Genomic DNA, 16960 nt, shown 5'->3' with positions numbered 1-16960 from the left:
GACCCAAGCAAAACCGGAGGACTTTAGTTTTGGAGTGAGTTGAGCTTATCTCCCACCACAGCCGAGGCCTCCCCAATCCTATCGGTTCAAATGAGGACTCTGGCCGGAGTCCAGAAATCAGCCAATCGTCTTGTTCAATCTAAAACCCAATGTTGGGAATGTTTGGCTGGAGTACGGATGATGCATTTGCATTTGCAGAAAATGGAGAGTCCAAAGATGCATTTTTGGGGGGAGGAGGGATTAGTTGCTGTTTCCAAATCATCAGAATCATGTGCTGTTTGGGAGGATAAAGTTTCACCTTTTTCCAATAATGGATATCTCATTTTGGACTCAATTCCCAAAGGTTATTGCAGCCAAATCGACCCATGTGTCCTTTAGAGAATTTCATTAAACGTCTCAGCAGGTCATTAAATCTCTGGTTTCCTCTTTAGTCAAATGCGAGCTTATGAGCAAAGTGCAATTACACCGTACATTCCTCTACAACATTTTTTTTCTTCTGCCACACTCTTTTTTTTTTTGTTGAACATATCGGTTCTGGAACATCTTGGAGAGAAGGATCCGAAAACACTTCTCCGATGTCTTGGGGTGCGTGGAGATGCAGGCGGCTGCCAGCCACCACACTCACAACTGCGCTTGTCATTCCCAGGACGCGGCACCGCCAGTGGCTTGGACAGTACACAGATAAGATAACACGCCACTCAGCCGCTTCCCCCTTTCCCACATTTATCAACATAAAGCCCGGCTACCTCATGTGAACCGTACGTGCAGCGTCGTATGTCATCCACGGTATCGGTCGAGGAGCCAAGAACGGATGTATCTCCAGCATGTTGCAACCATTATAGAGTCACAGCACAGAAAGGTCTTTTTTTTTTTTTTTCGTGCTGCTCCGGGTCGTTTAAGTCAATGATTTGCATGAGCAACTTGACAAAGTGCAACACGTGTTCGCAGGAGAGCTACGTTTAACGTGTGAATACCGAAGCTAACCGACTCTGGTCTGCTGGAGCGTTTAGAGATCCGCTCTGCAGAATCCTCCAATGGGTTCGAGCAGAAAAAAATCATTGGCAGCTACTCCGTACATCCATTTTCTAGAACCGATTAAACCTTTTCAGGGTTGGGGGGTGGTGGAGGGGGCTGGAGCGCATCCAGGTCACATTGGACGAGAGGCGGGGTTTGCTGGGTCGTCTTCACCTCCCATTGGATAGATCTTTACACAACTTGGAAGAATGGGGTTGGGCTTCTTTAGTGATATTTTTTTCACACATTTTCTCTCATGAAACAAAAACTTTTGAACCGATTTTTTCTGAAACATTGCAGGGAGGGGTCGACATATTTTTCGTCCCCTGGGGAGAGGTGTGCACTTCATTGAGCATGTTGGACCTAGCATGATAAGCACCAACTAAGTCCCAGTCCCGTTTAACTGAATTAAACCTTAATTTACATTCAAAGGATTTAAATTAAAATGCGGGAAAGTAAATTTTTTTGCAAACGCATATTTATAAACACAAAGAAAAACATCCCTTACGAGTCAGCAGCGCCTCTAGTGGCCACAGATTAACATGCAAATCTCAAGTTGTGCCGCAACATTGGCTACCCGACTATGGGTTCATTTATTTACCTGGATTTAATCCAGATTTTAATGGTTTTCCTGCAAATCCGTGCAGGAGTTTCCGTGTAATCCCGCTAACAGTCGGACAGAAGGCAAACCCATTACCTCCTTGGCGGCGGCAAGAGCGACCAAGTTACTCACAACCCTCTAGTAAAATACGGCATTGGTTTTGATGCATACGTGTGTCGAGTGAGCGTTGTGTGATTAGGGTTACGTTTCTGCATCAACGTCCAAATCACCGTGGTGAGGGTTATTTGTTTTAGCAGCCCAGCGGTAGATGAAACCTGCACTTCTATCATAATACACATAAATACACTCTTCCTCTTTCACTCACAACCACACTCCTCTTTATTGCTCAGATGTATTCGCCATGTGCTTCAGGGCTGCTTGCCAAACCCCTTACTATTCCTCCCTCTCTCTTTTCGGAGCCTGTCAAATCAGCTTAGGTGAATACATGTCGCATTTATTTCACTCCTTGGGTTTTTGTGTTGTTGGTTTTTTGTTTTTTTTTACAGTAATGGATTTTCAGTATTTAGAGCATCAATGTGAATCACATCACGGTGGGGTAGTAAAAACCCTTGACCCGCAATAACTGATTCAACACCGTCCACGATGTGCGCCGGTGGAAAAAACTTTACCATAACCCTTTTCCATAATTTTCCAGACTTCAGTTTCAGCAGCACGAATCGCTCAGACGACTGGCTGAAGTGGAAAATGAACCAGGACCAAAATAAAGCAACGCGGGTTGTTGTTTTTTTAGTGTGTGTGTGTGTGTGTGTTTATTCGTCTTCATTGCAACATGTTTTTTATTACTGAAGCTGGAAGAGGCGAGAGCAAAACAACATGCATGCAAATCCTCGGAGACTGAATGTAGAAAGATTTCAACGACCAAAAATAAATAAATAAAATTCAGATAAATGAAGATTTAGAAACTCTAGAAACACCTGAGCGGAGACGTTCATCGTGGAGACGACGGCTAAAGGCGCTTCCTTGACAAATCCAGATACAAAATAAACATGGCTGCCAAGATATAAGCAAACAGCACCTCTATCTGCATGCCCAAATATACTTTCTTCAATAATAATGTTAGCAAATGCTAACATGACGATGCTGAACATGTCTGCAAAAATGTTTAAAGTATTTGCTTTGTCATTTAATGCCCAACCAACTCACCGGCTGCTATCTGCGCTGCAGATGGTGATATCTGACAGATAACTGAAACGCTAACCGTTAGCAGGGAGTAGAACACACACACACACACACATGCACACACATGTGCATCTGTGTGCAATATGTATGCACGTGCACATGCAAATGTCACGCTAAATAACACGTACGTTTTGCGATCATAAGCGTGGTAGTGAGTCACAATGTGGGACATTTTGCATCTTTTAAATGCAGTATTGAATTGTTAGCACAATGTAGCTCGAGTGCATCCATTCACCATGCTAGCCATGCCAGCTGCGTCACTGATGGACCAACCAAATACCTGCAAACGACGCAAACCTATCAGATTTTAGCATGTTAGCGAGTAATTTTAGCTTCTTTCAAAGACGTCTGTTTTTGGCACTACATCTTTTCTTGCTCAATCTTTAAAACCAACTTTTTGACCCACCTTGTGCGCAATCAATTGGCGTGAGGAAGCAACGCTTGACGACGGATAGGCTACGTCCTGACACTTGCAGATCGGACCACCCTGGAGGTTCTCTGACAAAGACGCCCCCCCCCAGCCGACCGGTCTGAGTGTGCATGAGTGTGTCTGATGATGTGTGCCTCCTCCTCTCGGGCTCCAGACAGACTCCTCTTAATGCTAACCACAGACAAGCCAGTAAGGTGTGAATGGAAAAAGTCAAATCTTTTTTTTGGGGGGGGGTGCGACCCTTTAAAGGGTCCTTCGAGCTGAACGAGCGAGAGACAAAGGAGAGGGGGATTTTAACCCCTTGTCGTTGGACGCCATGACTAACGGCGGCGCAATAGTGGTGTGGATAAACTTGGACACATCGGACGGACCACATGCAGACAGGTCTGACTGATGCAACCTCAAGGCTGGAAATCTATGTGTGTGGCCTCGGCTTCCTCACCCCCCCACACCCATCACCACCACCACCACCACCACCCCCCATCCTCTATTTGAGATTACAGCAACAGAGGCCATGAAAAAGGGTCAACCTCACAACCGAAGATTGTTTTGCTCTCCTTAAACCACCCTTGCTGCTCAGGTCCACCCCCCTCCCACCACACACCCTTCACCCCCCCAAACCCACACCCTCTTTGCTAGCTCCTGGTCTGTGTCCAGAGTCTTAAGGCTTTGCTGTAACATGGCTTAGCAGCAGGGAAATCCTCCAGCGCTAATCCTTTTTTCCCTCCTCTGTACTTTGTACCACTTCACCCCCCCCCTCCCACCACCACCACCCCTGTCAAATTCACCTCTCCTCTCTCCCACCTCCCTCCCTCCTGCTCGGTATGTCGTCCATATGCTCCGATGGCTCCCTCCTCTGAGAGGGGGGGAAGTGATTCAGGCCGCTGGCATGCATGGCAGAGCTGCAGCTGGACGCCTGCACCTGCAACTCAGGGAAAAACAAGCCGACGGACGCATGTTCGGAAACTTTTCCGTGCGTGCGAACGCGCCTTCAACGCGTGCACGACTTTTTCCGCGCGCATGCAAACTTCTGCACGTCTTTGGCAGCCTCCTTTGTCGTTTCCCGCGCTTTTTATCTCCCTGCTTTCTGCTCCTTTTTTCATTCCCACACTCTCACACAGACGGACGAATTAAACCCAACGCGAGACATTCAGAGGAGCCGTGGACTCGTTCCCTGGAGTTCTTACGCTCCAAACCCACTATGGGAACCCATAGGTACCAAATTTGTGTTGCGATGACAAGAATGCCCAAGGCGCGCAAGCATAATTTGCGCAAATTTGCCACCGTGACCCCAAACTTTTCAGCAAACTCAACCGGTGCCAAAACATCCTACTGGACTTGAGACTCGCAAGGGGGAAAAGGTATAAAACTATAAAAGCATAATAATGGAAAATGACAGCATAGTTTTCATTGTGATTGATGGCAAGTCTTGCTCGGTCGCCGCAACCCCCCTGCCTCCATAAATTACGCCATAAATCACGTAATTAGCAGAGGCAACCCTCGGGAGAGTCTCAAATGCAAGTTTTGCAAGCCTTAGAATGAGGTCGGCAATCCTCTGGAGAGACTTTATAATTGAATCGGTGGTTGGTTGTAATGGACCGTGATGTTTGTATGATTTTACTACTGCTGAGAATAATAGGTGTAATTACGCCGCACCAGTGAGTCTTGCAGCAGGTTCTCGCGTTCAGGTAGATGTTGTGTTTATTGCCCTCCAGTCGCGGCGTTGGCCTTTAGAGAGTCTCTGAAAGGTGGGATCCTGTCGGGTAATAAAGCTCCTTTAGACATTAGCTGTGGAAACACACCGGTGCAGGTTGTGAGGCGTTTATGTGGGGGGGTGGGAGAGGTTTACCTCCCCACTAATGAGGCAGCGGTCTTGAGCAGCAGCCAGGTGTGTTTAGCAGGAAACGCTGTGCGACAGTGCGGCTTTGGCGTTGGCCTATCTGCACACAAACACGACTGGAAAAGCCGCCGTCAGATCTCGTCTCTCGCCACATCCATTCGTCTTCCTGAGATGCCTGCCGTCTCGCAGCGCCGCAACTTCCCCACCTCAGCACCCAGACAGGAAGCCGTGGTAAACGACGTTCGACGAGAATTTATTCGACCCCATTAATTATAGAACGGGGATCTTGTTCCAGAATATTTTTTTTTTGATACAAATGAACAGTCTGCCGGTTAGTTCAGGCAGCGTCCTATTGGTCAGTACTGCTGTGCTAGCTGTTTTAACCATTTACGCAAATTCCAACCTGTATTGATTAGATTAAGCTAGCTAATTAGCAGCTTTGCAGTACTTTTAGCTGAAAAATATTTTAATAAGGCTATCATTTCTTTGACAGTCATTTAGATGTTAGTGTTTTGCTATTACTGGTTGAACTCATTCTTGAAGCTACTTTTAGCTTTCACAAAACAAAATTCTCTGCTTCCTGTTGATATAAAGAATGTATAGAGATGTTTACCATCCCTTTGTGTTTCATCACATACTTTGGGCTGTACTGTCTGATGTACTGCCTGTGTTGTACTGCCTGTGTTGTACTGTCTGATGTACTGCCTGTGTTGTACTGCCTGTGTTGTACTGCCTGTGTTGTACTGCCTGTTGTACTGCCTGTGTTGTACTGCCTGTTGTACTGCCTGTTTACCGTGGGTCAGAGAGGACTGTAATTTCATCTGTGCTGTATGTCGTGCATATATGGTACACTTGACAATAAAGCCTACTTTGACTTTGATATTGATACTAAAACTCCTTTAAATGCTTTTATAGAGTACTGGATGGGTATTTTTCACTTTAAAAAAAAAAAGATTTTACAAAATCTTACCAAAGATCTGACCCTTGACCCTCTTGCAGAGGGTCAAGGGTCAGACAGGTCAAACAGACACGTGTAAGGTCGATCGACTTTGCTGAAGGTCATGCTAGCATTCCTAGCAATTACCATCTAAACTTTGCTGTATGTTACCTGTATCCAGCTTGGCTCTAGTGTGACAGCTGCTAGTTCAGGTTGAATCTTACATGCGTTTCTGGCTCCTGTTTATGCTTGACAGCCTCTATACTCACATGTACAGTATGTGTGTGCGCCTGTGTCTCATGTGTGCTCTGTCCTGCGCTTCTGTGTATATGCATCAACATCTGTGTCAGCACTTCAGTGTGAACTCTCCACTAACAAGGTGTCAGGTTAGACACCGTGTGACACCCCCGGGGGCCCTCGGGCTAAAAAACTTAAACGCTAGCGCTAAGACAATACTCTACTATTCTCTGCTCAGCACCTGTGTTTTGTTTTCACGCTGACAAAGACGTGCTTTCCTCTTCGTGGGCTAAATATCGGCTTTGTTTCCATGACTCGGAGACTAAAATAGTAAAGCAGTCGCCGACTCAAAGCCGAGGCTGTTTGTAGTGAAATGGCCAAACTAATTCAAGCGCGCCAACACAGCGGTGGATGGTTAGTGAACGGATAGCGTGTTCACTACTCACTGCGTGAAACAAACGCACGAATGCTGAGCAAACACAATTCCCTCGGCGTCGACTCTCGTCTCTGGATTTTCCAGTGTGGAACATAACGCGTTTTGTCATCATTCCCAATCTGAGGATGAAAGAAAGACTTTGACAGAAGTCACAGAAATAGCATCCAAGCTCTAAATGCGTTGGGATTTATGAGCGAAGCTCTTTCATTTCAGGAAATTGAAAATACATAAAGGCGAAGACCATCTGTTGTAAAAAAAAAAAGTTTATTTACTTGTTAAAGTGGCTCAAACAAGTGATGTCATGACTGTCATGACTAAAAGAAGTCAAGAAAAAGCAGATCTGTCACTATCAATATCAACAAAATACATAATATACTACTGCCCCCTAGCGGATTGATAAAAGCCTACAAGTGGAAGCCAAAGTATTCAATCACTATTATACATTAGATTTATTGAAAAATGTACTATTTATCAGATGTTTGTGAAAAAGAAATCACACAAGAAGAGTTTAAATAGATGAATACAACAAAATTTAAAGATGTTTTCCACAAATATAGCACAGAATGCTAATTTCACTGAGGTACCTTTTAGCTAGAGACCCTGAATGTCTCTAGTCTCTAAAGACCCTTTTGATGCTGCAAACCTGATGCAGATCCAGACACCAGATTCCAAGCAGAATATTAGCCTATTCCTCCCACACACAGTTGTTAAACTCTGGACTACTCCTGATTTTCATCCTGTAACCACAGACTTCCTCCGGATTCCAGTCGGGCAACTGTAATGACCTACAGAATAACCCATGACTTCTCCTGGAACCAAGCCTCGGTGGACTCCGAGATCTGCTTTAGATTGCTGTCCTTTTGGAACGTCCAATGAGCTTCATCTTTCACACAGATGGAGGTGTTGTCTCTAGGATTCCTGATCCTCGACAGACTCCACCTGATGTTCTAGAAGCAGTGCCAGAGCATCACAGAGCCCCCGCCATTCTTTACTGTAGGTAGGTTTGTGCTGATGAAAGTCTAACCTGAAGAATTTAAAAAGGAAGTGACCAGGACTTGTTTCAACTGAAAATCTGAGACCCAGTGTTTCATTTCCTTCATTTGTATGAGGTACAGCAGGGTTTTTTTCTGTGAGTCAATCGTTTCTCTGAAGTCGTCTGTCCTCCGGGTTCTTCTTTACATTTTGTATTTTTGTGCAACTATAGAGCGGTTATTTCTTGGAAAGGAATTTCATTTTGTTTCCTGGAGCAAAAGAAAAAGAAAAGCATTAAAGGAGAAAATAAATTTGAAAGTAGGCTGTTTCTATCCCAGTCTTACCCAAGCCTTTGAGAAACCTGTTGACTCTCCTGTGTTCAGTCTCTTGGATGGATTCAAGATACTCCTGCACCCTCACCTCAAACAGTCCTGAGAAAACAGAAGGAGTCGTGGGGATCTGGATCATCTGAACCTTCTCTTCCAGTGGCGGGTCTTTACCTTTCAGAGCCTGCCTGTGGAGCTCCCTCTCCTGGATGAACCAGCCGAACATCTGGGTCTCCATGAAGACCTCCAAAAAGCGGCGCATCGTCTTAGAGGGAATGGCTTTGCGAAAGCCATCGCGTTGGAAGGAGCAGGGGATTGGAGAGGATGAAGAGGAGGAGTACCCGTCTTCCCGTTCTCCGACAATGAAGAGTTGGTAGTGGCCCACCAGCTCCACGAAGAAACGAACAAAAGCCTCTGACACAACCGTGCTGAGATGGCCAGAATCTGAAAACAAGAAGATTACAACATGATAAAATTCAACCAGTAGGTCCTGCTGAACTGTCTTGACTGCCTCACCAGTGGGTGTGTCGCCTCCTCTCTCGTTTGCAAGCTCTCTCCTCCTCTCCAGAACGTTCTCCAGGGCCGATAGGAGCTTCGAGGGCAGGATGGAGTCCTCATCATCCAACTAAATGAAATCAAAGGTAATATATTATTTAAATCAAGCTGAGCTGCAAAAAAGATGCCTCAAGGAGTGGCCTACCTGTCTGAGAAAGCGACTGTTTCCGAGATCAACAACCAGGACCTGTGGAAGGAACTCCCAAATGATTATAGTATACTAGACATCAGTAACAGTGCCAGGAGTTTCTCTTACCTCCTCCAGGGGCAGTTCAGTGAGCTGGGGCAAAAAGCCGGATAGTAGGCCAACAATGAAAGGGGTTGGCGTGCAGACGATGTCAAGCATCGCTGAGGGCAACACAGGAATGTAGGTGTGCTGCCAGACAAAGGGGTAAAGCAAAGCCACAACAGCATGGCAGCACTGGGACAGAGTGCTGCAAGGACAGACGAACGAAATGAGTGTTTGGTTGAGTTTTTTAAACTTAATTCTGGATGACAGTTCAAAGACAGGCTCAGAAACTATGCTCGTTTTGACCACATGAAGGCGCTGTGGTCTAAAAGGCTGTCTCGTGGTCGCTTTGGATGTGTTTCAAAGTCTCAACATTTCCCCGAGGGGCGAGGAAAGCCACGAACTTGTTGTATTTACGTCACTCATCTTTGCATTCCAGTCATTTACAAGCACAATCAATCTGTCTGACTCCCACCGGCTTTCTCCAGCAGAAGAGAAAAACTGGCCCTGGCACAAAATTCCACAAAAGACTCTGAAAATACGCTGCCTTTCATTTATTTTCAAAAGGCATGTCTGGACCACCCACATCTCTTCCAGCTAAACATCTCTGGTGCTTCAACCTCATATCTGCAGACTGAATAATTACATAAACAGTGGAGAAATGATGTTCAGTGTCGTATTCTAAAAGCTATATGGCAGGGTAAACGTCCCACTGGTGGGACCGACCTGAGTTTATCGGCGGTAAAAATGACCCTTCGCTCCAGGAGCAAAGACCCAAACACCCGGAGGAGCAGCCGGAGACTCAGGCAGGAGAACAGACACTCGAAGTCCACGTGTTCCAGGCGGGAGTCTGAGGGCCGGCAAAGCTCCATCACCTGGAGAGAGATGGACGAAAACTGCCTCAAACACGGGATCATACTATTGTGTGTCCTGGTGCCTCCATAGACCAACATATTTATCTAAATCTCCTCCAAATCTGATAAATCTACTGAATTCAGATTCAGATTTGAGAACTAGATTTGCCCTTTTTGCTTTTGGAATGTGACAAGTTCCTTATTTTTACATTTTCAAAACCTCCTGCATTTGAAAGTGCAAATAAAGTTTAGGTTTGCCCGTTTGCACAAAAACAGTGGGGTGAAAAGTTTGTGTTTTCAGTCCCTACAGAGGCGATCCTCCTGCAAGTGTAAAACAAGAGATTTCTGTTTGGTGGCATGGTTGTGGCGTAAACGATACCTTTTGTGTTGTGTGAAACAAACCCAACCAGCTCCACAAGGCAGAAACACCTCCTTCTAACAAATCAAACAGTGTTATCACAAACAAGACAATCACTGAGTGACTTCTGACAGTCTATTACAAGAGCACAACGGGTAATTTACCGTTCCTGCTACTGTTGGATCTTTATTTCAATACTAATAAAGGTTAGAGTTTGATATTCTTAAATGAACTTTCCAGTCACCTCAGTGCCTGAGCCAGGGAGGAACGTTTTAATGGTAATGGTTCTGCCCGGAGCCGGAAACTGGGCCTCCATGATGGCTCTCAGGAAAGGCTGAACAAGGGCGGGAGACAAGGCCCTCCGTCTCTCCACCTCATCCAGGACCTGCCATGAACACACACCTTGGGTTGTTTGCTTCATGACTTTGGGGTGGGGAGGTTAGAGTTGGGGTTAGTGGATGGGTTCACCTTGGAGAAGAGGTCGAAACAACCGAGGTGACTGACAATACAGTAGACCTCTGGGAAGCGTTTGCCTTTTCCATTGGGCTGGAAAGACAAGGGAAACGTTAATTTGCACAAGTATGTCATAGATAAACAGTGAGTCTTTTTTAAAATTTTAATGTTATAAAATGCATTGATTTATACAATCAAACACACACACTCGTAGAAATACACACTTTCCCAGCCTCACACACTTCCTGAACCGTTTTCCCACAGGCACGACGACTATTTCGGCCCGCGTATTTACTCAGCCGTCATCATGGTATTTGGTCACTTCCTGTTGAGCAGCGCTCTTATTTACTCTGCTTGTTTTTATTTACCAGTAAACGTCGGCAGTATCCGAACCTCCTGCTCCCGTCTTCTCCGGTCAAAACGAAAGCGAACGTTTCACTACGAGGCACAAAAATAACCACATATAGTAACCACGTATCTACAAGTGTGTGTGAGAAATATTCAAATATTATTACAAAGGATCCATTGGTGTTGATGACGGGTGAGCTATGTGTCTGTGATCCATTGAACTGCTGAGCGAGATGTTCATTCTTAACCTTTTACCTCGGGTATCTCTCCACCGGCTCCCAGTCTTTCGCGTCAGGGAAACAGAACTGAGGAATGATTCTCAGCTGATCCTCCGTCTCCCTCATGAACTTGAAGCTCCGCTCTAGCTGCAAAAGCATCGACACATCCATGAACAAAGTGTTGTGTTGCTTTATGTTTAACAAGTACTAGAAGCATTTGCCTGACCTTCAAGGGGAACTGCTGTGTGACCTCCGGTAGAAACTGGCCTCCGGTCTTCGACTTCTGCAGAGACACGACTAAAAAATATTCAAAGAGCTGGCGCTGGTGGAGCTCCGGGTCCAGAGGGCTGTGGCCCACTTGAGCCTGGCTCGGCCGGCTCAGCATGGACTGGACCGACGCCAGACACTGGTGGTGAGCTGAAGAGGAGGATCAATTACAAACATCGGAATATGTAAAACCTCAGAGGCAATTTATTCTGTTTTGAGTTACCTTTTAATCTCTCTTCAAGCTCACTCTCGGAGTCACTGTTCTCGTCCGTCGCTGCGAACAAACGCCACGTCTCAAAGTCACGTTGCATTACAGGCAATCTCATTTCTGTCTGTATCTACCAAATCACCTCTGCCTGAGCTCGTCTCGATGTAATTATAGATCCTCCGAAGGTGTTTCCTCCCAATGCGGGCCTCAAAGATACTATTGATCCTTAGTATGACCTGTTGGAAATAAAACACATGTTAGAAATTGAAGTTTCAGAATGAGAAAGGTAGAGAAAACTCGTAAACAGTGACTGGATTACTTTTCATTAAACCCTAAAAGGCTAAGATAATATTTCATGGTAAGCTATTGAGTCCAAATGCGATACAAAAATGCCAGCCTTGACTTTTGTGATGGGATATATGAATACACACCGTGGGGATCCTGCGGCAGGTGTGGCCGTAGGGATCCCAGGAAGCATGTTCGGAGCCAGCCGGAGTGGGTGGAGGGCTGAGTTGGGGTGGAGATGAAACCCCGCCGCTGCTGGCGCTAAGGGGTGAATGGTTGGTTCTCCGGAGGTCCAGCAACTTGAAGCTCCTGGCTGAATTCTGCCGGAAGAAGCCTGGCCTGGAAGGCTGTAGAAGGATAAATAATTTCCAGAATCTTTTAATTAAGTGTTGTCAAAGTAGAGAGTTATGCTTGTCTTGTCCTGCAGCAACCTTGTTACTATCAGCACCAGGAGAGGAGGGCAAAGACTGCTGGGAACACTGACTCTCCAACTCGATGTCCTCATATGGATTCTCTTTGGACGAGTCTGCAGGGAGACCAAAGACGGCAACGTTCATAACATGTTTCATTTGGACAGAATAAGGTTCAGGAGATTGTTTTAATCCAGTTGGGCTGCAACTACCACCTGTAAATGTTGATGTATTTGATTGAGTGGTTTGTCCACCATAACCCTTACAAATCATACATTCTTTCACTTGGATATTTTGTGGATAAAACAAGGAAGAGACACTCTTAATTACAGTGAAGCAGAATTATCCAACCCCCCTCCCCCAATCCCATAAAGACTTCGTGACCACAAGTAACTTTGCACGCAAATGAGTGTCATACTATTTATTTCAAACCAAAATTTCCATCTTTAACATGACTGACCGAGGATGTCCTCATAGTGATGTTCCTGAGAAGTGCGACGAAAGAGCAAGCTGGTTGACCCCGCCATGTCTTCATACTCATAAGACTTTCTGTGGAGGGAAAATCAGATCAAGTGGATTATTTTCTTATTGACACAGGTAACCTCAGGTCTATATGTTAATGTAACCACATGATGCGCTGTATTTTCAATCTATACCTGTTGATGTCTCTGGTTCTCTCACTTTTAGGTCTCCAGTAGACGCCAGAGGGAGGTTTTGAAGACACTTTCGTAGAGACGGAAGGCAACGGGGGAAGGTTCCTCTGTCCTCTCCCCTGCCTCTGACCCTTCCCGAAGGAGACAGAAGCTGGATGTTGGAAGGTACGTTGGGGTTTGGGTACCGGGTTAATTGGTGGGACCTCTGACTCTGTGGAAGAGCTCTCCAAGTGGTGCTGTCCATCGTTGTACCGGTGAGATTTCACCACACCGGTCTGGCCCACAACTTCTTTCTTCTTCTCCTCTATCGGTTTGTCCTTCTGTGGGGTGAAGTAGTTCCCCAACTCTCCCGGGGTCTTCCCCTGGTTCTCCCCCATAGCCTCCAAGTTTTTAAAAAGAGTGAATACAGCTCTCTTCTCCTTGTTGGTTTGACTGGTGCTTCTGTTGTCATTGCTTTTCCTCAATGGTCCAATCGGCTGCTGGGGTGTTGAAGCAGGCGAACAAGGCTTTGAATCCCCACGCTTCGCAACATTCTCTTCCTGGCGATCTCGCTGTTCCTTGTGCAAAACTCTACCTTTATCCCATCCCTTTTGGTTCTCGCTGGACTTGAAACTCTTGAGTGTTCCTCTTTGCTGTTCCCTAGCTTCAACAGGTGAACAAGACCTTGAATCCCCACAATTTTCTGTACCCTCTCTCTCGTCTTCTTGCTTGAGGTCAGCTCTACCGTTATCCAGTCGCTTTTGCTTCTCATTGGGCTTGCAGATCTTGAGCTTCCCCCTTTGCCATTTCTCAGCTTCTTGGGGTGAACAAAGTCTTGAATCTCCAGTCTCTTTACCGAGATTTTCCTTTTCCTGATCAACCTTCATGTGACTCTCTGTGCTCCAACCATCAGTAGTTTTACTGGTGCTCTTTGTCAACGATTCTGTCCTTTTAATGCCGGTACAATGTCCTAAAGACTCAGAAGGTTCCTTCCCTTCCCAGAGGGAAATCTTGTCCTTGATTTTACCTCCATTGGATCTAAGAAGCTTATTGCCAACTAAAACAGAGTTGTCACTACTAGGAGGGTCAAAGGACAGCCTCCTGTGGGCCATCATGGGTAATTCTACCCACTATTTGCTTGGGTTATCTAATGGGATAAACAGGGATTTTCGTGGCCCCTTTCTTTCAAGGTAGCAAAAGACATGTTTTAAAAACAGCTGAACAGCACAAGTCTAAATCTTCTTCAGCTAACTTGATGACTGTTAGGGTCAGGATCCTCCCTTTTACCGCCTGCTCCCGAGTTTCCTGAACGCCTCACTCCAGTCTTTTTCTAGCAGCAGTGGGAAAATTTTGCCTGAGACTAAATGCCAGAGGAGAACCCTATGACCGAGCATCTTCTCATCGGCCTCACTAAATAAACACATCCTTGGACCGGAGCCTGTTTCATCAAAACGTTATGTTTTAATAAATAAATGGGAGGAAGTGGGAAGTCCTGGGTTGAACGACATTTTTAGACTTTTCCTTAATGGATGTGACGAGTAAAGGGCAAACTCAATAGTGTCATTTATTTCTCAAGCTCCACTGGAATTTATTTGGGAAAACGTTCATTTCCTTGAAGGGGAACCAATGAAATGTTTCCAATCCAAACCTGTTGATGGCGGAAAAGATGCAAACCTGGCCCAGTTGGCGTACTCTTAGCGACTGCACACCTGAGACAGAGACAGAAATATATCTTTATTTATCAAAAAGAATGATCGGATCCTAGGATTTTAGAAACAATTCTTTGCCAGCTGGGGAGACTCAAGGAAAAATGTGACAGCCAGGGTCTCGTTGTAACTCCCTTGTGCGATTCATTGCACAGACCAACATTTCAACGTTCATCAGGGAGCTCTGGCACGACTGAATGACGACGCTCTGCATTGACGTCCGCTCCTTATTCGCCTCTGTTCTCAGAATGCTATGTCTAAGGTCAGCGTCTCAGAGTTCACTAGCCTCTAAGATAGCCTTTATTTCCCAGCTCTGGGGCCGTTGTCGTCATTTGTTTAGTTGGTGTGTTGTCCAAAATGACAAGGGGGGGGGTCATTGGTTTCCTGATTCATTGGGTTACATTCATAATTACACAGTGGTTGTGCATTTCATTAAACAAGTGGTTGCTTTTTGAAAATTTACATGTATACATGATTCATTTCTAAAAATCAAGATAAAAAATGACATACAGGATACACAGAAAATTTGCAGCTTTGTTTATTTCACAATTGAATAAATTGGCAGTATTTTCCCATGTTGATTTCTGACAACGCGACCTAAATCTTAATAATCTATTACATTCTCTGTATGAAATAAATCATTCCTTACCTCCTGCTGGACATCGTCCTTCTGCTCTTTTATTAAATGGGAACATAACCATGTTGCTGTGGGAACATCCATGGTGGTGCTTTCAGGGAAATCTCTGCAACAGGTTTCCTCACGTTACTTAAGTCTCGGAGTGAAACTGATTGGAAATGGAGACATGAGGATCTCCTCTCGCCGCTGCTTCTCCAATGTTCATTCACTCTTTCTCTGCCCACACACACACTCCAGATAGGACTTCCTCCTCTCTCTTTCCCTTATCTCTCTCTCTCTCTCGCTTTCCCCCACCCACAGATGGCATTATTGTATGGAATGAGTGCATGAACTTTAATGTTTTCACAACACTTCATCTTGTCCTCCAGCTGCAAAAAACAAAGTTGTTTTATTATTATATTACGTGTCTTATATAAGTTTATTTACAATTATATAATTTTTTACATAATGCTTAGACATTTTAAATTTTTTATGAAAAAATATATGCTTAAATTATAATTAATATTATGAAAATGTTGCATTCAAAGTTTTTTTAACGGGGATTCAAATGAGTCGGAGGTAATATTGATAATTTCAGATGAACCAATAGAAATATCTTTTGAATTCAAACTTTGGCCAGAAATTAAATGGTTATTTGTTCCATTTCTTCTATTTTCTATTTTTACTCACTTTTTTTTTACACATTTAGTTTTCTATAGAGATATTCATCTTTGTTTTTACATTATCATCGTTTAGAAACATGTAGTTCCACTCTTGTACTGTTGGCGGCGGTAGCGTTCCGCACGCACCGCACTAAATGAAAAGAATGAAGGATGACGTGGAAAGGTACAAGTGAGTGGACTGACTTCATTCTGTCAGGTGGAGAGCAAACAGCAAAGCTGATGTTATTTTTTTGTATTATTATTGGTTATTGGAACTTGTTGGAGGAAAAGAAAAAGAACAAAAAGAATTCCTGTCATGTCATTCAGAGGAATTAAATCTCAGGGGACAAATTAAATGTTCCATTCATCATCGAGGGCTAAAGAGGGCATTGGCTGAATGTTAGAATTCAGCTCCAGGGAAAGAGGAAGGTAGTTACATAACGATGAAGCACATGAATGATATGGAGCTTCAAAAACATTTCAAATTAAATGATAAAGTTTGGGAGGAAGAGAGGATTACTAGAGGATTGAGGGAGGGATTTATTGTTCCGAGGAAAAAGCCTGGGAAAGATGTCCAGAAAACCAGAGAGCAAATGTTCTGACGTCACGAAAAGAATCCAGATTTAAAAACTTTCTTCCCCTCCGCTGCCAGACTCCTGAAGAGCCGATAGTTTCATAGAAGTTCAACCTCTGGCAGTTTTGAACACTTTGTATTCAACCATCTGCTGCTATATCCATCATGTAAACATAGTATTTGTGGTAGCTTTTTTTAAATATTTGTTTTATGTTGTTTTTGACACATCTTAATAAAATGGATTATGCAATGGCTGGTCTGTGTTCCAAAACAACTAGATTTTTCAGAAAACTGTCATTATTTTTTTTTTTGTGATTGCTTTTTGTTTTTGATTTTATTTGGAAACCCTATTCCCAGAATGTATGACTTGTTTAATCTCAACACCCACACACACACTTGAATATTTCAACTATAATGAGTGAAATTGTATTTTCTAAGTTTTGGCATCGACTCTTCAATATTGTCACCCTCTTAAAATACCTGTCATTTTTGTGCAGACGTTATTTTTCTTGCCTGAATCATTTAAATCATCAAAAAAGTTTTTTTGTGTTCCGAAAAATCTGCAAGAATTATTTTGCGATTATTTTAACAA

General features: G+C 44.3%; 1 protein-coding gene across 7 annotated transcripts; it reads right to left on the bottom strand.

The window, feature by feature from the left end:
- Positions 1–6947: 6947 nt before the first annotated feature.
- Positions 6948–15379, bottom strand: LOC137589215 (DENN domain-containing protein 2A-like). Of its 7 annotated transcripts, XM_068306804.1 has the most exons (19): positions 15166–15379; positions 12835–14519; positions 12639–12727; positions 12200–12294; positions 11915–12115; positions 11626–11719; positions 11499–11549; positions 11235–11425; positions 11046–11155; positions 10811–10880; positions 10458–10535; positions 10234–10374; positions 9504–9652; positions 8805–8982; positions 8694–8735; positions 8510–8618; positions 8168–8437; positions 8012–8098; positions 6948–7936 (listed from the first exon to the last, which is right to left on the bottom strand). In XM_068306804.1, the coding sequence occupies exons 2-19, from the start codon at positions 13923–13925 to the stop codon at positions 7905–7907; spliced, it is 3078 nt and encodes a 1025-aa protein (XP_068162905.1). In that variant the 5' UTR covers positions 13926–14519; positions 15166–15379; the 3' UTR covers positions 6948–7904. The 7 variants fall into 7 exon arrangements, with proteins under 7 accessions (XP_068162905.1, XP_068162903.1, XP_068162904.1 ...); XM_068306802.1 differs by having other exon boundaries at positions 8168–8618; XM_068306803.1 differs by having other exon boundaries at positions 6948–8098.
- Positions 15380–16960: the final 1581 nt, after the last annotated feature.

Source organism: Antennarius striatus, chromosome 22 (assembly GCF_040054535.1).
Source record: "Antennarius striatus isolate MH-2024 chromosome 22, ASM4005453v1, whole genome shotgun sequence".
Classification (NCBI taxonomy): Eukaryota; Metazoa; Chordata; class Actinopteri; order Lophiiformes; family Antennariidae; genus Antennarius; species Antennarius striatus.
Note: the sequence above shows the minus strand (reverse complement) of the source record. Positions and strands in the feature narration are given on the sequence as shown.